The sequence below is a fragment of the Macaca fascicularis genome, chromosome 12, assembly GCF_037993035.2.
Source record: "Macaca fascicularis isolate 582-1 chromosome 12, T2T-MFA8v1.1".
In the NCBI taxonomy this organism is placed as follows: Eukaryota; Metazoa; Chordata; class Mammalia; order Primates; family Cercopithecidae; genus Macaca; species Macaca fascicularis.
The window spans coordinates 20,222,550-20,246,476 of NC_088386.1; the positions used below are offsets into that span (position 1 = coordinate 20,222,550).

At 42.7% G+C, this 23,927-nt stretch overlaps 1 protein-coding gene across 4 annotated transcripts in view; it reads left to right on the forward strand.

The window, feature by feature from the left end:
- The window catches only part of MGAT5 (alpha-1,6-mannosylglycoprotein 6-beta-N-acetylglucosaminyltransferase), a 329,469-nt gene that overhangs the window by 271,900 nt on the left and 33,642 nt on the right, over window positions 1-23,927 (forward strand). For all 4 annotated transcript variants that reach the window (XM_005572984.5, XM_074008906.1, XM_005572985.5 and 1 more), the window contains 2 exons: window positions 9,613-9,762; window positions 19,396-19,542. In XM_005572984.5, the coding sequence (XP_005573041.1) occupies window positions 9,613-9,762; window positions 19,396-19,542 (297 nt within the window). The remainder of the gene's footprint in view (window positions 1-9,612; window positions 9,763-19,395; window positions 19,543-23,927) is intronic.

Genomic DNA, 23,927 nt, shown 5'->3' on the forward strand with positions numbered 1-23,927 from the left:
AATGTTTCTTGACCAGCTGAGTAAAGATCGATTGACGTCTACTACTGTCCTTTAACATGAATATATGAAGAGTGTTATTTTGATGGAATCCCTCACAGATTTACAACAGTTAATACTGGAAAACACAAAATGTAATGTTACTCCTTACTAAGAGAGACCAATATATAGATAGAATTCTTCCCCCTTCTTATTACAAAGGAATACGCTAAAGTGATTTAAAAGTATTAAGGTATTACTTTATATTTTTCATATTTTTCATATTATTTTTAATTTATTCTTTACCGATGTGATTGGGTGGTACTTGGCCTCTGTGCTTTGGTTCCTGGCCTTTGGGGCTTCAGTTTAATTGTCAGGGGAAGCCTCATCACACCCACTGCCAGTGTGACCATGCAGTGTTCCAAAATTCTTCCCTGACTCCTCTCACAGGATGGTCCTGTAATAATAGCAGACACTTCTCCCTTGCCTTTAAACAGAATCTGGCCAAAGCTCATCAAGGTATCCCCTCCTCCCTTTCAAGAAAGGATATTCAGTCCATGATTTCCTGACCCTTTAGGGATTCTATGAAGCATGCAATTTCAGTTTGCCAAGGCAAAACCTTCCACTGTGACAGCCCTCTTTGTCACTACACAGTCTGTTTTCTGTGGCTCCACCCAGAGAGGTGGAAAACAGAAAGCTCATGGAGGAGTCTGCGGACACGTTTGGGCTGTGGTGGTGTGTTTTCAACCTATCAGCCTGTTTTCTGCATGGTAGTATAGCTGGTGGATTTTGTTGCTTTAGGACCATGTCAATCAGAATAGATGAAGGAACATCATTATCCATAAGTGACTGCATTTGCACTGAGGAAAAGAGAAACCAGCTCTGCAATTTGAAGGCCTCCTGCCCTTCTTAAAGCAGAAAGGAGTTGAGTCAAAGCGTTTCTTGTTTTCACAAACTGGCTGGTGGTTCCCCAGGGTCCTTTAGGAGCCGTTCGTTAAATGGCAGAAAGCTCTGTGCTAAGGCAGAGAAAATCCTGAAAAACAAGTGCTGGAAAATAGAGACCACACTGAGCAGTTGAGACAGAGATGTAGAGTGGGCATAAGCACTGGTTCCACATGGGCAGTGATGTGAAGGTGCTAGCCAGCTCAGGACTCTCATGTTTAGCTTGTCCCATTTTATACCTTTGGAGTAGTATTAGCACCTTGTTTTTGAAAGCAAGGGTACATACTTAAACATATTTTAAATGCATTTTATTCCCAATGCTGGCTCAGCACTGCACACGTAATAGTTGTCTAAAAGAACCATAAAGTGGTATTATTTCCTATTTATAGATGAGAAATTTGCCATCAAGTTGCAAATACAGGACTGATTTCTCTTTCCGTACCACTCATTTAGCCTCAGAAATCTGCCTGTCTGTCTTTGAAGCGGAAACCAAAATTCTTACCTAATTGGACAGTAGAGAATAATAAGTAAAGTGCTGTGGCTATTCTTTCCTCCCGTTCCTTCCCCCAGATAGGCAAATTCTAGACCCACTCAGTATCGTACTTGAGACCCATTGCCCAAGATGAATCCTAATTTATACCAGATGAGCCCAAGCGAAGACTAAATGTGGAGGCCAGCATATGAAAGGAAGCAGACTCCCTTCTTTTTAGTGCCCGTGGGCCCATAGGTGGACCACAGACTGGGCTGGAAACAAGAGAGCAAGGTTTCCCTTATTGCGCCACTGCAATCGTTGAGCACCATCTTTTCTCCTAGAAAGGTAAGGGTTTGGGAAGGAAGAGGCAGAGGTGAACAGGCTTTGAGATTCTTAGCTTCCAGAGGTTTTTCAGAGCCCCACAAGGTTTGAGTGGGACACAACAAGGACCACCCCCATACATACATACCTTGACCTTGGGTGGTTACTTGAGGTAAATGAGCCAAGGACTACAGAGACTTTAAATTAGTTCTGAAATGTAAATTAGTTCAGCTACACAGCTGAAATTCACAGAGATTTGCATTTTAGAACTTACCTCCAATCTTGGAATAAAAGAATTTTTCATCTTTGTTGAATTTTAGACTTCAGGAGCAAGCAGATGAGGTAGTTTCTTTTTGTCTCTCTCTCCTCTCTTTTTCTTTTTTGTTTGCTTTGCAATTCCTAAGTGAACGTGGTACTTAGGAGCAATATAAAAAGGAGGATGAATCAACTATAAAATATACCTTTTAAGTTTTACAACTCTGTTTTTATTTTGATTTTGATAAGAATACACACTTATGTAGTCGTGGACTTTAAGCTCATTTGCTGGAAGCAGGTGGAAAGTGAAGGAATGTGCCGTGCCCGAGATCCATGTTTCCCACAAGTCCATAAGTGCCCTGTGGTTTGTGTGCCTGCCTTCTTTGTTTTTCTCACTCAGCCAGTATGTATTTACTGAGCACTCGTCCTGTGCCAGGCCTCTGCCGAGCCTACTGGTTCTGCCCTGGAGAAGTTCGCAGTTCCAGCCATCTGGGAACATCCAGTGACAGTACAGCCCACGCAGGAAGATGGTTAAGGCACAGAGGAGACAGCAATGACCTTCAACTGGGTGGATCCAGGACTGCCTGCTTGTAAAGGAAGAAGAGGCAGGAGTCCATCCAGAAGAAAAGGAGGGAGGAGGGAAGGGTCTTTTGGGCTTTGGCAGTGGCAGGCCAGGTGTGAGAGAGCAGGAGAGGTTTGGGAATGAGGGACAAGTTAAGTGTAGGCAGAGACCTTAAGCAGGTGGCAGAGGGAATAGTTGGGGTTAAAGCCGGAGAGCTTGCAGAAGCCCAGATTGTGAAGCACCTTGTGTGCAGTACTGGGAAGCCCTTTATATAGGGGAACAAAACTTTGAGTTTTGGAAACTAGTGACAATAAGGAGGATGGGTTGAAGGGGTGAGAGCCTATAGACAACGTCTTAGCCCACAGCCTCTAGGAAGCAGGGCCTGAGACAAAGACTAAAATACCAGTGTTTTGCTGCAGAGGGTGTTGCAAACCCAGGGCAGCAACGATGAAGGAAAAGGGAAGTACAGGGTAACAGACAGTGTGCCTGACCATGTTGGCTCCTGCCTCACCAGGGGCCACAGAGACACAGCAGCACACTGGGCTACCGGGACTCTCCCCAAAGGCCTGCAAGGAGGAGCTCTACCTTGGAATAGTCTGGAAGAGAGAAAGGAGGTGGGTTTTATTTGCCCTGCTCCTTCCTGTGTCCTGTTTGCCACCAGCCTTGGTTCACCTCACAGAGATCTAAAGCCCCTATAGTTCTGTGATGCTCTTTAGGAAGAAGGGCCCCATCACCCCATCCCATGGTAAGATTATTCCCCATCTGGCAGCACAGGGCAACCTGGCTTGTGTGAGCACTGACTGAAAAAGAGAGGAGCAGGGGCAGTCTGAAAGCGCTCCTAAGGAGCATGCCACTGTTGAGACAACGAGCCCAGCCCAGACATTACAGTAACAGTTCATGCAGGAGGGGGCTGGCAGAGCAAATGGAGGTGACCTGTAGTGGAGGGAGGTTTACAAGATCTTCATTCTGTGCAGTTGACAGCCCCAGCCTCAACTTTTCTAGGAGTTAGGTTACAGTAACAGTAAAGGACTCTCTTGGCTGGTTCTGGTCAAGGCATACTCTATGGCCTTGTGTTTCTTAAATAAAAAACAAGATTCATTATAATATGTTTGTAAAACCGTGTAACAGGCCAGTTTCGATATTTGTGGGGAAAGAGGAGAAGCCGCTACAGGCTGAGTATACCTTATCCAAAATGCTTGGGACCAGAAGTGTTTTTGATTTTGGATTTTTTCAGATTTGGGGATATTAGCGAATACTTAACTGGTTGAACATCCCTATTCCCGAAAATCTGAAGTTGAAAATGCTCCAGTGCTCAGCATTTTGGATGATCTGAGCTGTGGACCGAGACCCTGCCACTCTGTCCTGTTAGGCCTTCTCTGTAGGACTTAAATTTTTCTCTGCCCTCCATGGAGTGGGACACACACTTGCCTCTGCAGTCTGGTTTTGTTACCCTGGAGAGGGATTGACAGCAGTTCCCAGGGAGGAGTACTGCTGCCTAAGACTCACAGATGTTCACCACTGGAGGAGCCAACTTTGGGCTGAGCTACAGAATTTTTTTAATGACAAGTCATAAGATGCTGCATGAATGAGGGGAAATGATGTCCAGGAGAAATACGTATGTCTGCAGTGGAGAGCAGGGGCGTTACTGGGGAGGATAATGCCATTCACCAAAGAACATTCCTATACCCTAATTCACCAGCTAAAAAGGAAGTTGGAGATCAAAGAGATATCTGCATCCCCATGTTTATTGCAGCACTGTCTACAATAGCCAAGATACAGAATCAGCCTGAGTGTCCATCGGCGGATGAATGGATAAGGAAAATGTGTACATACACAATGGAATACGATTCAGCCATTTAAAAAAATTGCAGCAACATGGATGGAACTGGAGATCATTATGTTAAGTGAAATAAGCCAGGCACAGATGTCGAATGTTCTCGCTCCTATGCAAGAGCTAAAAAGGTGGCCCTCATGGAGGTAGAAAATAGAATGATAGATACCAGAGGCTGGGAAAAGGGGTAGGTGGGAATAAAGAGTGGTGAGTTAATGTACAAACATACAGATGGATAGAAGGAATAAGTTGAAGTGTTCAATAGTAGACTGGGGTGACTATAGTTACCAACAGTATATTGTGTATTTCAGATTAGCTAGAAGAAAGGACTTGAAATGTTCCCAACACAAAGAAATGATAGATGTTTGAGGTGATGGATACCTTAAATACCCTGATTTGATCATCACATGTAGTATGCATGTATTGAAATATCACATATACCCCATAAACATGTACAATTATGTATCAATTTAAAAATGTTTTAAAATAAGTTGGGGAAAGCTTCTGATTCTCTGGTTCTGCATTCTACCACTCCCCCTGCTGTGGACTTACAGGAGCGTTGCGTAGATTGAATTGTTTTTCTAAAGCTTTCTCTCCAAGCTCTAAATATCTTATGACTGGTTCTGAACATGTATCTGCCTCCAGCTACGACCATAAACAGCTGAAGAGACACTGACAACACTGCTCACTGACTCCGGCATGCGTTCTCCTTTCCGTTTGTATCTCCTCCCCCGAAATGAGCTTAGGTAGATTTAAATTTTAATCAGTTAGATCAGTTGTTCTTAATGGGAATTTAAATTGAACTAGAGAATAAAAGCATTAGGGGGGCTGCTGGTTGCTTAGCTGGAACCTTTGGGCGACAGAGGTGGTTGCATGCTGTGATGTGATACTCAGTGTAAGCCCTTTTTGACTGCATCTCCAGAGATCTGTTGGTGATAAAGTTTTTGGAGCAGATAATTTTCTTTGACCTTAGTCTCTTAAATTGGAGAAGGAAAGCTTTCTAAGAAGTGATCTTGATCCAGTTCTTAGATCAGTGGGACATCCAGGTCTGTGGTGGTCACCTATGGTCACCTTCACCCTGGGCCTGGATGACCAAAGTAAGGAAGGGAAGGGGGAGTGTATGCTGGAAAATGTCTCTTACCTCTAACCCCTCCCCACTTTGAGCCTTCCCATGCATAGCGGAAAGGCAGACAAGGACACCTTTAATTTTTAAAATCCTGAATATCCTGTATCTTAAACACAAAAGATAAGAGTGTCTGTGAAGACAGAAGGGGATCCTTTGAGCCCCTTGATGGCAATAACTGAACCTTCAACCCTGGAGAAGAGGAGACCAATTTGATATTATGGAGGCAGAATATACAGAACTGTGTGACTAATTCAACATGTGTTTCCATGGAGCCTGAAGGGGACAGAACCACAGGTGCAAATCTGGTGTAGGTAGTTGGCTGTGAGTTTGGTTTGAAAGCCTTCTGGGGCACCTTTACCTGCAATAGATAGCGTGGTTCATCTTCACCAGGATTCTACTCAGAACTCTTACAAGTGGTAACAAGAGACCTGAGGTAGAAGTACCTAATTGTTACATCAATGTCAAAGGCTAAAGTTATATTTGAAACATTTTTTCCCCTCTAATCAGCTGTTGAGATTTTCACATTTGTGAAATTAGTAAATCCTTTCTGAAGGTAATCTCTAGTTTTGGATTTTACCATGCATAAGAGTAAGTTCATATACTTTATTAGTCTTTACATATACCTCTTTGTATTTGCCTGAACTTGCCCCCTTGTTATACTTCAAGAAGCCCCAGCCTTTTCTGGGATTTAATGGCAATACATATGTGATCTAGTACCTTGTTACTTTCCCAGGCATTTAGTCTGGGAACCCTAATCTTGAGTGTGTCTACAGTGGATATTTTTCTCTAGGACAGGAACCAAATGGACTATTTACTGGTCTGCCCGGTAGGTCACCACAGACATAGCCTAGTGGTCTTTGGCCCATCTTCAGTAGTTGGCAACTGACTTTTTAGGCAAAATGCCTCCTTTTGTGTAAAGGAGAGATGCCTGTCCCCACCTGCAGCCCCCAATTCCTGCTTTAAGGCCAGCAAGCTGTCCCGAGAGGTCTCCTTGTAGATGAGTGAAATCCACCCAGAGAAACTCAAGTAAAAATATGGGGTGGGGTCTGGGAAGAGCTGCGTTTATTATAAGGATCCAGAGGGACCTGGGAATTTAGGATAGGGAACCACTGTGGATGGGATCGGAGCCAGAGCAGCTCTAGGCCCTAGTTTTTCTCCTCTGTCTCTCTGCTTTCTTTTCCCACTCTCTCTGGAAGTACTTACTCTCATTCTACTCCTCCTTTCTTTCTCTCTCTCTGTGTCATGCTTGCAGTGGTGATGTTTTGGTTGTAGTCACGTTCTTGGGTCCCTCTTATTACCGACTGCCTGTGTCTTCCCCTCTCCTTTAGCCCTTACTTGGTTCTTTTCCCACCCAACTCGCCAAAACTGGCAACCAGTTTCCTCAGAACTTGTTATCTGGCTTGTAATTGCCCAGACTTCAACGCTCAAATGACCTTTTTGCTCTAAAGCCAGTGGCCATCTGGCAGTAATCTCCCAGTATAAAGGATTCTGAGTTCCCAAGAGAGCATCTGGTTGGCTCCCCTTGCCTTCCTGAGCCTGCTACATCATTCCTGGGCTGCTGGCCAGCCTAGGATTGGGTCCCCTCAGGTCAGACACACCCTGGGCCGGTTAGCAGCCAGCAGTGGGGGCAGGATAACAGAGTCCCCTGCCTACTTAACAGGAGCTGTGGGTGGGGGCAGGAGTTACCAGATACATCTAGCACAATGAACCATATCCTAGAACCCTTCAAACTAACATATGCCAGGTAGGTGTAAGCGTCTGTACTAATTTAAAAGTATACATTTCTAAGGTAATGAGTTCAGCATCTTGTGGCCATACCAGACATGGCATGGAATTAAACTTTCAGTCTCACTGTTCATTTTATTCATACATTAGGGTGGCAAGGGTGGTCTTGCTTATTGCAAACAAAGTCATCCTGGTGTATGAAATGAAGAATGTGGACTGTGCAGTTTTCCCAGTCGTGAAGACTTTTGATACATCACTTGAAATGTTTCCCCTGAAGTTGAGGGTCTTTGGTAATATCACCAGGGCAGTGAATGGCAGAGACCAGATCATGAATTGCTTCATTTACAGACTGCCTCCGGGCTTCCCTGCACTCTGGCTGCTGATACCACACCCCGTGTCCCTTGTGGTCTTAAGTCACAAAACCAGCTATTATTGCCTGGAGTGTCTGAAAACAGGCTTAGAATGAGGAAACCTTGTCCTACTTTTATACAACTGGAAAACATTACAGAACTTGACTTTTTGAAAATTTCCCAAAAAAAGGAAAAGAAAAACCCACAAACCCCAGCTTGTAGAGTTTAGTTACAGGGAAACCCAGAGATAGAAAAAGTGAACTTGCTTCCACTTCACAGGTAGTTTTGCTTTAGAAAATGTGCCTCAAAATTCAGTGCCTACAAATACAAGAAAAGGGGTTTGGTTTTGCTTCTAATACTGTAAGTAAAACTACTCTTGAATGTTTTGGAGCTCATCAAAATTGACATTTATTCTCTTTTTCTACTTTTATCTACCTGAGTATTCTCATTATCTCTCCAGCTGTGAGAAACTCTCATCTTCCCATGATCCCGATTTAGGTGGGATCCAGTTCTGACAACATGAGTTAATCATCACTAGAAACATTGGCAAGAGCTGGGGATGTTCGTATTCCTCTGGGACAGCTTAGCATCTCTGGGTAAATATTCCAGTCCAACTGACTGCCTTCCCCAGGCTGTCCTTCCCCAAACTTCCTCTCATAGAGGTAGGAAGAGCCAAAAGCAACTGTTAGGTCCCTGGTAATTCACAAAGCAAGGATGATACTTCAAAACAGTTGGCTATATAATGTATTTCTTCTTGCAAAATTATACAGTTGGTATTCAGTAATATGTTGACATATAATGTATTTCTTCTTACATAATTATATAATGGCCATATGACTGTTTATGTCCTCAAAGTCCAACCAGATTACTTTTTTTTTTTTTAATACTTTAAGTTCTAGGGTACATGTGCACAACGTGCAGGTTTGTTACATATGTATACATGTGCCATGTTGGTGTGCTGCACCCATTAACTCGTCATTTACATTAGGCATATCTCCTAATGCTATCCCTCCCCACCCCCTCCCCACAATAGGACCCAGTGTGTGATGTTCCTCTTCCTGTGTCCAAGTGATCTCATTGTTCAATTCCCACCTATGAGTGAGAACATGCGGTATTTGGTTTTCTGTTCTTGAGATAGTTTGCTGAGAATGATGGTTTCCAGCTGCATCCATGTCCCTACAAAGGACATGAACTTATCCTTTTTTATGGCTGCATAGCATTCCATGGTGTATATGTGCCACATTTTCTTAGTCTAGTCTGTCACTGATGGACATTTGGGTTGGTTCCAAGTCTTTGCTATTGTGAATAGTGCCGCAGTAAACATACGTGTGCATGTGTCCTTATAGCAGCATGACTTATAATCTTTTGGGTATATCCCCGGTAATGGGATGGCTGGGTCAAATGTATTTCTAATTCTGGATCCTTGAGGAATCGCCACACTGTTTTCCACAATGGTTGAACTAGTTTACAATCCCACCAACAGTGTAAAAGTGTTCCTATTTCTCCACATCCTCTCCAGCACCTGTTGTTTCCTGACTTTTGAATGATCGCCATTTTAACTGGTGTGAGATGGTATCTCATTGTGGTTTTGATTTGCGTTTCTCTGATGGCCAGTGATGATGAACATTTTTTCATGTGTCTGTTGGCTGTATGAATGTCCTCTTTTGAGAAATGTCTGTTCATATCCTTTGCCCACTTTTTGATGGGGTTGTTAGTTTTTTTCTTGTACATTTGATTGAGTTCTTTAGAGGTTCTGGATATTAGCCCTTTGTCAGATGAGTAGATTGCGAAACTTTTCTCCCATTCTGTAGGTTGCCTGTTCACTCTGATGGTAGCTTCTTTTGCTGTGCAGAAGCTCTTTAGTTTAATTAGATCCCATTTGTCAATTCAGATTACTTTTAAAAGAAATTTTAGCAGTTTGATTGCCAAATTCCTGTGATCTGCATGTTAAGAACTCTGTGACCTCTAGTCTTAGAAGTTCTGTTCCATGACACAGGTTGTTATGCAAATGAAAGACAAAGAGAAATGTCTTCTGCTTGTTCTCCTCTTCAGAATAAGAAGATCTACTTGGACATTATTCACACATACATGGAAGTGCATGCAACTGTTTATGGCTCCAGCACAAAGAATATTCCCAGTTACGTGAAAAACCATGGTATCCTCAGTGGACGAGACCTGCAGTTTCTTCTTCGAGAAACCAAGGTAAAAATTCACCAGGAATGTGGTGTTCAGGTTAATGCCATTGGCTGTGAAAATGTGATCAGAATATTTCATGCTTGTGTTTTCAGTGCTGCAATAAACTCTTTTGGCTATTTTGGGGCAGCAGTTTGCTAGACCAGTGGCAGCTGAAAAGTTAGTGAATTGTGGAATGAGATTGCTATGTTTGTCCATTGATTTATTCAAAAATCGTATTTACTCAGTGTTAGGTGTCAAGCAAGGGGCTAGGGATAAGGCTGCAAATGGAAAAGGTAAGGCCCTGCCTGGAAGGACAGACCTTCTAATACAGCAGCAGCTTTCATAGTAAGGCAGGGGTGCTGAACTCTCCCCCAACCCAGTCATCACCATTCAAGGAGTGGGTTTCCCAACCAGCTTTTCCTCATACCTCCTTGTTCACCAAGTACGCATTGGACAGTGAAGAAGTTCAGATGAGGGCAAAGTCCCTATGGGCTCGGAAAGAAGAGCAAGCATCAGGAGAGATGCAAGAGACGAAAGATGGATGGAGTGTAGACACACCTGGCATGTGGGCCAGACAGGAGTTAGAGTCAGGTGGTGGAAGTACAGATGGCATATTCAGGAAGGGGCTAGAAGCCAACCCAGCTAGTCTAAGTGTTGAAAAATAGTGGAGGTAAAATTGGATGAGGGGATGTGAGGGTCTGATTGGCACAGATGGAGGCAGAGTTCAGACCATGTGGTGGAGGTAGCCAGGCAAGCCCCTGAGGATCGTTTTGCTCAGCAGTAGCGTGATGACCCGTTGCTTTGACACTGTAGGGAAGTCCACCCAGTGGTCTGTGTTCTTTCTGTAATTCTGCCATGGAAGTACCAAATGAAGTTCAGGAACTTGTGAAGAAACCAAAGTTTGGCCTTGAAGGGTTGACTGGCACTTCAGTGTATTAGATAAATTCCCTCAGGTTTATTAATAAGTTTTTGTTCATGAATTTCACAAATATTTGTTGAGTAGCTGCAATGTGCTAGGCGTTGTACAAGGGTTGCAAGTGTGAAGAAGGCATGTGGATCTCTCTCGTGGTATGTCCTAAGCACAAGGAAGCTTATTGTCAGTAGTGGATTTCTCAGCTCTCGTCTCTGGCTCACTTTGTTTTCATGTTCAAGGTAGGGGAGAGAGGTTGAGCAGGTGGACTTCTATGGCATAATCTCGATTGCCCAATCATCATGTGATACTGCATTTATAAAAAGTGTATTCATATATGCTAGCCTCTTTGATTCTTACAACAGCCTTAAGAGGTAGATAGAGCAGGAATTATTGTTAACTTTGTTTTGAACATGAGGAAATAGGCTAGAGACTTTGGCTTGCCCACAGTAAGCCAGGGTCGTCTTGGAGGTGGCCCTAACTCATGATTTTTTTAATTGCAAATTAAGGCTCTGCTAGCCCCTTGATGTACGGTCCTCATAAACACTCAAACTTAAGAACACTTAGTGGACACCCACTAGCCAAAAGAATGTATATCTGCTCTTTGCCTCAGTTTCTCCACCTGTAAATGTATTTGATCCTTTCTATGTCCAAGGCATTTGTATGATGCCACGAATAAAATAATTTGACAAATTCTTTAGCTTATTGGGCAAAGAGCTGGTTTCTTTTAAGATTTTATTTCCTTCCAAGGTCATCTGTAGTCTGATGACTGTTTTTGATTATCCAGGAGTGAAGTGTGTTCTCTAGTTTTCACTCTTTGCTTTCCATCACCTTCTGTCTTAGGCTGACATTTTAGAATCATCAGAATGCCTGGGCCCTTTAATGGCAGTGCTATTTTTGCCATTTGCCTCATTTTACTTTTTTTCACATCGGATTGTGGAAAGAGCTCAAGCTCCTTTAAAAAACATTTGGCAGAGCTGGTTCTCAGCAGCATGTCATTACTGTCTCGCACACTTTTATTAACCCAACCTCATGAATGTCTCTCTCAGCTTTGCGAATTTTAAAAGAACCCTTACTTACCTACCATCCATTACCCTGTCAGAGAGTAGGAAATAGGCCAAAATGGAGATCACTGATGTCCAGGGGAGGACAAGAAAAGAGACAGGGAAGGCCCAGGCCAAGATGTCCAAGTTTGCTTAATGAGCAAGGATTGCAGCCTCAGTTAAAGAGCACGAGGGGTATATGTTCATCCTTGAAAAACTGGGACCCAGTGTAGAGGATGTCACTGATCCCATTACCTATTGCCTGCTCCTTGAGTAGAGTATATTAAAATACTCTGAGTGGAATCATGGCTCAGACATTTGGCAAATATGACAAGGATGGGGCAGCTGAGGCTCCCCTCACACCCGGCACATGGCCACAGGCTCCAAAATGTGTGAACCTTCGGCTTTGAAATAATGACATGAAAGACCAGTCAGGCTTTGCATCTATAACCCTTTCTGTCTCTGACTCCTTTCTCTGTGTCTCTGAGCAATTTAAAAGTGATTTATTCCAATCCACGTTGGAAATGGGGAACTGGAGCTGCCAAGAAGCAAATGTCTGCAGCATGAATGGGATTCACACACTTCTTGGACTTCTTACTGGTGCGAGAAGCAAGGCTGATCTCCTCAAGAGGGTTAGAGACAGAGATGATTGATGATTGATCAGCTTCTGACTCATTGTTTTTCTTTACAAGCCATCTGTGAATCTCTGCACTAAACTTAGGAAACCCTCTGCTCAGCAGAATTTTGTCCAGGCGTGCCATTAGGGGTGCAAGTGTCATCAGTAGCCTCTTGCTTCAGGGGACCTGTGAAGATGGAAGGAATTGAATATAACACTATTTCTGGGGCTAAAAGAGCCAGGAAGTTGTTGGAATCTAGCAGACTCTTCTAATTGGGGTATAGATTTGGATGAATGAATTACTTATCACAGGACCACAGCCGAGTCATTCAGTCCAGCAAACCCCAGGAGTACAGTTTAAGCCAGCAAATCAGGATTCACTAGGGTGGCATGTTTTTATTTTTGCTTTAAATCTCCATCTCTTTTAAAGTGGCTTCTTTCTTCATCTTCCTGGTTTTAACCTCTTCATGTCCACCTCCCCTAGTCTTCCCTATTTCATATATGATACTGAATAGTGCATTTGCATCTGCAACTCACTGAATGGTTTGTGAGCTGGACCAGTACCGTCCTTTCTACAGTTGAAAACAAATTCTGGCTGTGGGGAAAAAAACAGGCAAAGCTGCAGCTTCCACACGTGCTGTCGCTGTACCCCTTCTGTACCCAGACCTCCACTCATTCACCTCTCCAAGACTTGGCTGGGTCATGACGGTCCTGTTTCCCCATCATGTCAGCTTATCAGTTTACCTGTGGGACTCACCTAGGAGCCTGGGCAGGCCTGGCAAATATGCAGTGCTCCCTCTGACTCATCTTATCCTCATGAATGACTGTGCCACCCTGCCCCCCACTAACTATGTCTCTTCTTACTGAGCTTGGATGTGTCACAAAACCTGTCTGAGGTGGGTGCGGTGCAGTAGCTCACACCTATAATCTTAGTACTTTGGGAGAGGCCGAGGCGGGCAAATTGCTTGAGCCAAGGAGTTCTAGACCAGCCTGGGCAACATGCAAAACCCCATTTCTACAAAAAATGCCCAAAAAATTAGCTGTACCTGGTAGCATTCACCTGTAGTTCTAGATTTTCAGGAAGCTGAAATGGGAAGATCACTTGAGTCCAGGAGGCTGAGGTTGTGGTGAGCTGAGGATACCTGCATTCCAGCCTGAGTGACAGAGGGAGACCCTGTCTTTAAAAAAGGCTGTCTGAAAAACCCAGGGCTTGAGGCAGCAGACTCTCATGCAGCTGCATGAGGGCCAAGGGCCTTTGCTTGTTCTATCCACAGGTGCATTCACAGTGCCTGGTTTATAAAAGGCATTTAGGTGATTGTATAAAGAAGGAAAGAAGGAGCCAAAATGAAACACATTGACCATCTGGGATCTCTGAGATTTCCTCCTGTTATCATATACGCTGCGCCTAGATCTCTTAGATCTCCCGAGCTAGGGACACTACCCTTCTGATACCCCATGCCTGCCTGTCTGTGATGTTGCTTATATCTGCAGGCCCTGTGAGTGATAGCCCAAGAGCTTACTTCCTTAGGGAGAGCAGTCCTTCTATTTCTGTTACAGATACTGGTTCCCATTTGCCCTCAGGCAGCCAATTGAGGCAGGTTTCATCCTAGTGAGCATACTTCAAATCATTCCCATGCCATCTAGATGGGGAAAAAAATTGAATGAACACATCCATGCCTCCTTCCTTCCCCCTTATCCATACATGTATGTAGACTGAGGAGTGTACAGAGGTATGAGTCAGTAACCCTGTCTGACTTTCAGAGCAAAAGTGCATCCCCACACTCAAATAAATACATGTTCAACCTCTGTGCACAGAGACGCTTGATTGCTGGAAAGATCCAGTCTCATAGTATTTATTCTTTTGCTCTTTCTCCAGCAAGTAAGTATAATATTAAGTACTAGATATATTCTAGGCCTTAGTCTAGCCATTCTAGAGACAGTGATGACTCAAGCAGTTTTGCCAACAAGGAGCATACAGGTGTGCTGGAAGAGGAAAGCAGGTAACTGTAACAATGTGGATCGTACACAGGTAGAACTAGTCGTAATATGAAATAATGATACTAACATAAAACTTTACTGTCACGCTGAGTGGGGCCAACAGTTCAGTTGTGTAAAATGTGGTTCTGTGACTTGTGAAATCAATGTAGTGGATGGGGTAGTCCCATTCAGAGGACAGGAGCCACTGTCAGTCACAGTTTAACACCTCCATGCTATTGCGGTGCACCTGCGTATGGGATTTACCGTAACAGTAACAGCCATTATCTCTCCCCTCAACCATGTGCTAGGCCCTATGCTAAGCCCTTTCTGTGTATTCTCTCTTTTCATCACAGAAATCCAGTAATCTTGGTACTGTTATAAACAGTACCATTTTAATGAAGCAGTCACTGAGGCTCCAGTCGTGAATAAGCCTGTTTTGCCTTCTCCGTGTTGGCAGCTGAGGGGTTGTCCTGGTGTGGAATTTGGGTGAGAGAGGCATGGTCAGGAAAGGGCCCTCCCAGGAGGTGATGCCTGAGTGGACTTTTAATGGTGAGCACTTGAGGCTGGCCTAGCTGAACATGTTCAGCATCTACAGGTTTAAATTTATGCAAATACTCTTTTACTCCCCCATCTCCAAGTTAATAAATTTACAATGTGAATTGTAATGTGTTTGATTTTATATTCGGGCTTTCAGGTGACCGAAACTCAGGAACTTTTTATCCTGATGCTGTTGTTTGTGGTTTGGGTTTTTGTTTCTGAAAGGGTATTTAGGTAGCTGGACATAATCAGCCGGCTGGTCTTCAGGAAATAGTCTTTGGTTTAGCAGCAGACTTTGACAAAAGTCTGCTTTGGGCATGTAAACATGCTTCGTGGGTCTTCTTTTCTTAGCCTCTGTGGCCCTTCCAGCTCTTCCCTAGAGAGTCTTCAGGTCATGTGAGTCAGGGGCTTGTAGAGCCCTTGGGAGGATAGAGCCAGCCTGGACGGGAGAGAGTTTGGCCACTGTTTATCCCTTCCTTAAGCATCAGGTACCTGAAAGAAGGCAGATGGCCAGAGAAGGGTCCCTTTGGGCTACATAAAAGCATCACATTTTGGGAAAATTGTTTTCTTCATACCCAGCCCTTGTCTCGGTTATTTTTAAGATATAAAAGGGATGCCTATTACCAGAAACATTAATGTAATGATTCCCAATCATTGTATAAAAATAAGCAAAGCTTAGCAATAGCGTGTGACTTGTGGGACTGGCTTATGTGGCATTCACTGTAAACCATATCATCTCTTATCTCTCTCTTCTGATGAATGTCCCTCCCCCTTTTTTAGTACAGATACTTTATGAAACAATAAGAACTCATACATGCAGGTGCTGAGCATCTTGTAAACCCACAAACATAACTCCTGCACACCTAAACTCTGTCTAAATGATACAGGGCCGTAATATGCAGCTGTGTGAAGTTACATATGGATTTGAATTTGAGTGACTGATTATCCAACACTTACTAAGCGCCAAGACTTGGAATGAATCCTTTCCATGTACTATCTCATGTAATCCTCACAGCAACCCCATGAAATAAAGCAGTATTATTTTATACATGAAAAGACTGAGGTTTAGCAAGCTTGTTACCTGGACTAAGGCCCTATAAATAGAATAGATTTATAAATGGGCCTTAAAGAATCCATAGACAGAAGCATCCAGCAATTTGTCACAGTTACTAACCTAGGCAACGATGGAGCCAGGCCTGTGAAGCCTACAGTCTGACTCCAGAACCTGTGCTGTAAATTACCACATTGTTCTGGGCACTTTGTGCCAATAATGGATTCATCAATTCATTTGGTGAACCGGGAGTAATTCATTGCTCAGTTTCCCTCTAGAGTCACCATGCCAACTTCACTAATTAAAACTGGCCAGAAAAGTATGTGTTGTGTGTGTGTTTCCTATTTAGGATTATCCTCAATGTTCCGCATCAAGAGTGAAACTGACCAAGCCCATAGATAAGAACCCCCTTTATCCATGTTTAAAGGATTCTTTAAGTACTCCACTTAGCAGTTTAAAACAATTGTGTCTTCTTTCACAGAGTAGGAAAAATCTGAGTGGTTTTACTAGACCCTTTATGGATATGTAAGAACGTCCCAATCCTATACTGTGAAGAAAACGTATGGTGCTTCATCTGTTCTCTCTGCTTAGCATTAGTTCAAAAATTTAATCCTAGATCCCACAATCCCTCTATGTAGAAATACTCACTGATGGAGCTGGAGTTGCAGCCATGGAGATATTTTGTCATCTGGAATATCCTCATTAGATTCTGGGCTTCTGAAGGCCAGGTGAAGTATAAATAAAATATGGCCAGTTTTCTCCGGCAGAGTTAAGCCTTGGCACTTGAGAACATTCTGGCAGTGTGTCTCTTGCCTCCTTGCTAAGGAAATTGGTAAGCAGGCAGAATAGCAGGGAATTAGGGGAAAAGCAGTTCAGTGTGATTAAGGTGCCAGTGTGTTGCAAAACCATAAGTGCAAGGAAGTTTACAGAGTGCTGTTTGGTGGTGATGAACTCTCTCCACCTGTTGTGTTTTCATTCAAACCTCAGATGTGCTATTTGACCTTAATACATCTGCTCCATTGTAATGTCACAGGTAATAAGCACACAGGAAGCAAGAAAAAAATTGCTTATTGACTGAAATGACAAAAAAACTGTTATTTTGGTGTTTCCAAATAATGTATTTCCTACAGTCCTACTTGTGTGACAAAAACACTCATTGCCAGGAAATTATGTTGTATTTGCTTAGGCTTCATTCTAAACATATGAGGCTTGGGAGAGTTAACCTCAAGTTTTTATTTTATGTGTACTGAGATACTCTGGTGCCCACAGGGCAGAAGAGATGGTTCATATTGTTATTCAGATATAATTAAACCTAGGTCACATTCAAGTCCATTAAGCAACAGCCTCATCCTTTTAATTAATGGGTTCAGATTGGTTGGTCTAAAGAAGCTAATTAAATTTTTCCCAAGATTTTCTGTTTAAATAGACAAATATTGTGCTGCTTACATTTCCTCCAGAGTTGTTCTTTGAAATTTAGAGTTGGTGAAGGTATCCACACTTTATGGCAGGCCCTGATTTTCAGAGGTCAGGAAGCACTGTGGATTATCTGACTAAACCTGTAGAGATCCTGATCTGCATCTTCTAGCACTTTTCTCCTCAGTCAGAAAGATCTGGACTCCCTGTGCTATCTTATGTCTAACCATGGCCTGACAGAGGTCATTTGTTTTCCGCTGGAGAGCCAGCACATCCTCTCCAGAGTCTGATAGGAGAGGGCAAATCACAGAGATCACAAGTCTGATGGATAACAACCCTGGATTCTTCATATTCCATAAAGCTGGGATATCGTGGGACTAGTACATCCCACTGTTTCCCTCCGTTTCATCTGCAGCAGTCAGATCTCCCCCACCCGTGAGCCACATGCCCAGGCCACACCCTATAGTTAGAAGTTCTCTCTGACAATCTGCTTTCTGTTAGCTGTATAATAAGAGTAAGATGCAGAGCAGGAGCTTCCTAATTGTAGTAGAACTTTCCCTTTATCCTACAGCTTCCAGGCTCCTGGCTACCATGTTTTCCTCACCACCACCCCCACCCGTGATCTCCCGTGGTTCTGCTGCCCAAGGGGGAAATGACCCAGCCAGTATTAGGGGCTCTGCTGACCTCTCAAAGCTTCTTTTCTTCCCAGCTCCCTGCCCTGTGGACGTCTCTGGCATTGTGATCACGCAGTTTGCAGGAAATGAAAGTTTATTCTTTCAAAAAACCAAAAAGATTGAGTACCCTATTGTGTGCAAAACAAAAGTAAATAGGTCCAGAAAACCTGAGATGTTAGTGCTTTGCCCCAGAATTCCTTCAGGAGCTACCTGGTTCTCCAGTGTGTCACTCATGGGCTGTGCTCAGGGTTGGCCGCACCCTCCAGCTGAACCTTTCTAAAGGATCAATTAGAGCAACTGCAAAGCTGGTGAGGAGGGGATTGCTGTGAAAAGACCTAGGGAAAAAGAGAATCAAGCTTGTAGCTAAATCTATTTGAGCCATCTCCTTTATTCTCAACGCCTGGCCTTGTGGTGGGTGATGCTCTGTGTGATGGCAGAAGGAAAGGATACCCTAGGGCCCAGTTATCTTTTCTCACTTAATGTGCCCCTGGGGGCTGGAACAGAAAAAGCTCTTTGATGTGGGTAAGGAGGACACAGCTTCATCAAGCCCAGGCCTGGATCCTGCCCATCAACAACCTGCAGTTATCCAGCAGTGCAAAATGCACCCACTGTGACAGCATGTGCCGAGGCATTTCTGGGAGCAGTTATTTCATTTTTGTACCCAGGAAATCAGCACCACTGAACTGCAGCTTGTCCCCTTTGTCATCGTGGCTTCCAGCTGCTGTGGTTGCTCTGAGAACTCTGAGAGCAAGTTGTTGCTGCCATCTATGGTCTGTCTTGGGGGAAGCACATGGTTTGCCTGCTGGAGAGGGAAGCAGCTGCTTTGCAAATTCGTCAACGCAGCACAGTCTCTCCCCTGTGAGGGTAAAATCAACACCAAGATGTTGGTGTCCCCAGTGTAAACCCCATTATGAAAACCTGTGTTTACTGACCTACCATCATTTTAAAGCAGTTCCATTTGAACTGCAATCAAACCTCCAAGTGACCTTTCTGTCCCTCCGCCCAGCATTCCTGAAAGGGCCTGTTGTTTCTTTGGTTCAATGAAGAAACCTTCTGTGTAGTTAAGCAAGTGTTTTTCCAGTCATGTCTCCTGGTGAGTTACAGAAAGATTATTGTTGGGTCGTGGCGGTTTTTCTTTTAATACTCCAACCTCCCTACCCCCCTGATACCCCTAGACACTTAAATTTTTTACTTCCTTTAGTGGAGGAGAGCATAGTGAGTTGAGCAGCTTTGTGGGGCCTTTAAAAGTTCATAGTTTTTCAGATCCTGGTGTAAGCTGAATTCTCTCTGCCTCACCCCCCAGGGCCTGGGAGCCTTCCAAAGTGAGGTGTCCACTCGGGAATGGGCCACAGAATCGCCGCCTGCAAGCCGGGAATGCCTGTCCTGCCTGATGGCCCTGCCTGATGTGTTCATATGCTGTGTGGTTTTCTGTCTTACAGTTATTTGTTGGACTTGGGTTCCCTTACGAGGGCCCAGCTCCCCTGGAGGCTATCGCAAATGGATGTGCTTTTCTGAATCCCAAGTTCAACCCACCCAAAAGCAGCAAAAACACAGACTTTTTCATTGGCAAGCCAACTCTGAGAGAGGTAAGCATCTATCAAAATTATTCCACTTTGAATAATATGAATAATAGCTATTTATTGAGTGTTAATGTGGGCATTAACTTCATTTAACATGGTTGGATGAGAGGCTAAGGGTGTGGAGGCTCAGAGAGACAAATGACCCGATCACGTCACCTTGCGAGTTAGGGGCAGGATTTGAATCTACTTCTGCCTTCAGCAAGTAAGGGATCTTTACACTCTACCCCCACTCTAGCTTATTGTAAACTCAGACATTCTAGCCTTCTGATTATAGCTGAACTCTGATTTTCTGAATGTTTGAAGTTTAGGGAGTGAGATCAACCGGTTAGTATATATTTGTGAAGAATCTGCTCCCCATGATGGGCTTTGGAGAATAAAAAGTGGACTGTGGGAGTTTGCAGAGAACCATCAGCCTCAGTATACCATATGTATCATGGATAATTGAAGTAATTTTTTTTCACCCACCATTCCAGAAACCTCATTTGAATTGCCTTCAGAGATCCTGTTGAAAATCTGCAGTGTGTGATGAATCACCATTGAGGGTAGTCGGATTTGATTTAGGGCGATAAACAAAAGTCTTTTACCTGTGAGTGATCAAACTGGGTGTTTCTGCATCTGCTCAGAAATAGGTGTGTACAAGAAATCATAAGATAGATTTTCTGATTAGTTCTGTGTAGTTAGTAGTAAGTGGCTCTGTAGGCAGCTTATGAAGGGAAGTCATAGCAGCATCCTCGTCATTCAGGGCCTTGGGGGGATTACATTGATTAGCATCCCTCCCATGGCATATCAATGTAGAAGGACAGTTTATAAAACATACATTTTTCAATTCTGCTTTTAAACCCTTCTGAGTCATTTTCTCTCCCATGTAGTATATAAGATGCATTCTCAATGATTATTTTTTATTGATCAGTCAGAAACCTTGACAATTGATAGAACTGATTATTTTGAGAGTTATTTTTCTCTGACCCTTCCTGTCATTGGTGAAATGGCCAAAGGAGAGAGAAGATCAATAATATCCATAGTTTATCTATAAAAGGTTAATCTGTGGCCCAGATAACCTCTGACAAGGGTTACGTGTGTGCGCGCGGGTGGGTGTGGTTTTTTTTCCCCCTTCTGCTAGAATAATAAATTTGAATTCTTCATTTGGGGAGTGGTTTTGTATTCAGAGGTCAGTTTGTTCATTCATAACTCAGCAGAACTTAATGTACATATCTGTGTGCTAGGTGCTGTTGGAAGTGCTAGGACACAGAGACCGGGGAAATTCAGTCTGCCGTGAACCTATTCTTTTGAAAAGTTTAAAAAGATGCTGCCTAGCAGTGAAAATATCTGTTTAGGAATCTCTGCTTTAGCAGGTGACTGACTTCTTTGAAACTTCGGAGTTTGGGGTGGAAAAGAAACTAGTAAATCATCCCTCGAGTTTTTTGACAAAAAATATATTTAAGGTGTACACCTTGATGTTTTGATAAATACACACATTGTGAAATAGTCATTACAATCAAGCTAATCTATCACCTTACATAGTAAATAGATTTTTTTTTTCCATGGTAAAAACACTTAAGATCTCCTTTTTTGGCAAATTTCAAGTATGCAATACAGTATTGTTAACTGTGGTCCTAATGCTGCACAGTAGCTCTCCAGGACTTACTCAACTTGTATAACTGAAACTTTGACCAACATTTCCCCATATCCCCATGCACCAGTCTCTGGGAATCACGAATGTATTCTCTGCTTCTGTGAGTTCAACCGTTTTACTGTGAGTTGAACTGTGAGTTCAACTAGGCTGGTCTGCATGTGGAATCATGCAGAATTTTCCTTCTGTGCCTGGCTTATTTTACTTAGCATAACATTTTCCACATTCGTCCATGTTACTGCCAGTGATGGGATTTCCTTCTTTTGCAGGCTAAATATTTCATGTGCACATAATTTATCCATTCAGCCACTGAAGGCCACTTAGTTTGTTGCCATATCTTGACTATTATGAATAATGCTGCAGTATACATGGGAGTGCAGATACCACTTTAACACAGTGATTTTAATTGCTTTGGATATATACCCAACAGTGGGATTGCTGGATTATGTGAAGTTATATTTCTTATTTTTTGAGGAACCTCCATTTTCTTTTTCGTTGATGGCTGTAACACATTACATTTTCACCAGCAGGGTACCAAGGTTCCCTTTTTACCACATTCTTGCCAGACACTTGTTATCTTTTGTCTTTTTGATAAAAGCCATTTTAACAAGCATGAGGTGATATCTCCTTGTGGTTTCGATTTGCATCTCCCTGATGATGAATGATGTTGAGCACCTTTTCATGTGTTTGTTTGCCTTGTGTATGTCTTCTTTTGAGAAATGTCTTCAGGTTATTTGCCTATATTTTAATTTGCTTGGTTGGGTTTTCTTGCAGTTGAGTTGTAGGAGTTCCTTGCATAGTCTGGGAATTAACCGCTTATTAAATATGTGGTTTGCAGGTATTCCATAGGTTGCCTTTTCACTCTATTGATTGTTACCTTTGCTGTGCAGAAGCTCTTTAGTTTGATACAATCTCAGTTGCCCGTTTTTGCTTTTGTTGCCTGTGCTTTTAGTATCATACCCAAACATCATTGCCCAGACTAGTGTCAAAAAGCTTTTGCACTGGTTTTTTTCCTAGTAATTGCGCTGTTTCAGGTCTTATATTGAAGTCTAAGCAATTTTGAATTCATTTTTATAGATAGTGTGAGATAAAGATTTAATTTCATTCTTACGCATCTGGAAATCAAGTTTTCCAAATATTATTTATTGATGACGTTGTCCTTCTCCATTGTGTATTCTTGTCAGCCTCGTTGGGAATCAGTTCTTTTCTGGCTTCTCTATTGTGTTCCATTGGTCTATATGTCTGTTTTTATGCGAAAATCACCTATACATTTTAATTTAGGTCTAGGAAATCTCTAAGGTTCTACTTCTGCCCAAATTGTAGATATTATTTGTAATTTTCCATGTTTGTTTAATATTTTGAGATAAAGTATATACAACATAAAGCTTACCATTTATGGTTAAAGTTTTTTAACCATTTTTAAGTGTATAATTCACTGGCATTAAGTATATCTGCAATATTGTGCAACCATCACCACTATTCATTTCCGGAACTTATTCATCATTCTAAACAGAAATTCTGTAGCCATTAAACAATAACTCTCCATTCTCCCCACTCCTCAACCCCTGGTAAACCTCTCTTCTACTTTGTGTCTCTGTGAATTTGCCTATTCTAGGTACCTCATGTAAGTGGAACCATATAGTGTCTGTCCTTTTGTGTGTGGCTCACTAACTTGGCATGTTTTCAAGGTTTGTTCATGTTGTAGTATGTTTCAGAATCTCATTCCTTTTTATTTTTTTGGAGACAGGATCTTGCTCTGTCACTCAGGCTGGAGGAGTGCAGTGGTGTGATCATGGCTCACTGCAGTCTCAAACTCCTGGGCTCAAGCGATCCTTCTTCCTCGGCGTCCTGAGTAGCTGGGACTACAGGTGTGTGCCACGACACCTGGCTACTCTTTTTATATTTGGTAGAGATGGGATCTCACTGTATTAACTAGGCTGGTCTTGAACACCTGGACTAAAGCGACCTTCCCAAGTAGCTTGGGATTACAGACACACCCCACCACACCCAGCTAATTAAAATTTTTTTTTTTTTTTTGCGGAGACAAAGGTCTTACTATGTTGCTCAGGCTGGTCTCCAACTCCTGACCTCAGCCTCCCAAAGTGCTGGGATTATAGGCATGGGTCACCATGCCTGGCCTATGTCACTCCTTTTTATGAATATATGTATACACACATTACTTTTTAAAGGCTGAATAGTCCATTGAATATATATATAAATCATTTTGCTTCTTCATCTGTTGATGGACATTTGGGTTTTTTCACCTTTCGCCCATTGTAAAGCTACTATGAACATTGGTATACAAGTATTTTGAGTCTTTGCTTTTAATACTTTGAGGAATGTACCTACAAGTAGACTTGCTAGAATTTACTTTTTACTTTGAAATAATTTTACTGGTACAGAAAATTTGCAAAAATAATACAGAGTTCATGTAGCTGCTTCTTATGGCAGCTTCTACAAAACTACAGTACAGTGGTCAAAACCAAGAAATTAACATTGGTACCATAGTATTATCTAAACTACAGACTTTATTTGGACTTCACCAGTTTTTCCAGCGAGATGCTTTTTCTGTTCCTGAATCTGATTCAGGACCCACATTGCATTTAATACTCATGTCTCCTTAGTCTCCTCTGATCTGTGCCAATTCAGTCTTTCACTATCACCCATGACCTTACCACTTTTAAGGAGCACAGGTCAGCTTTTTGTACACTGTTTCTCAATTTGGATTTGACCGATGTTTTCCCATCAGTCAAATTTGAAG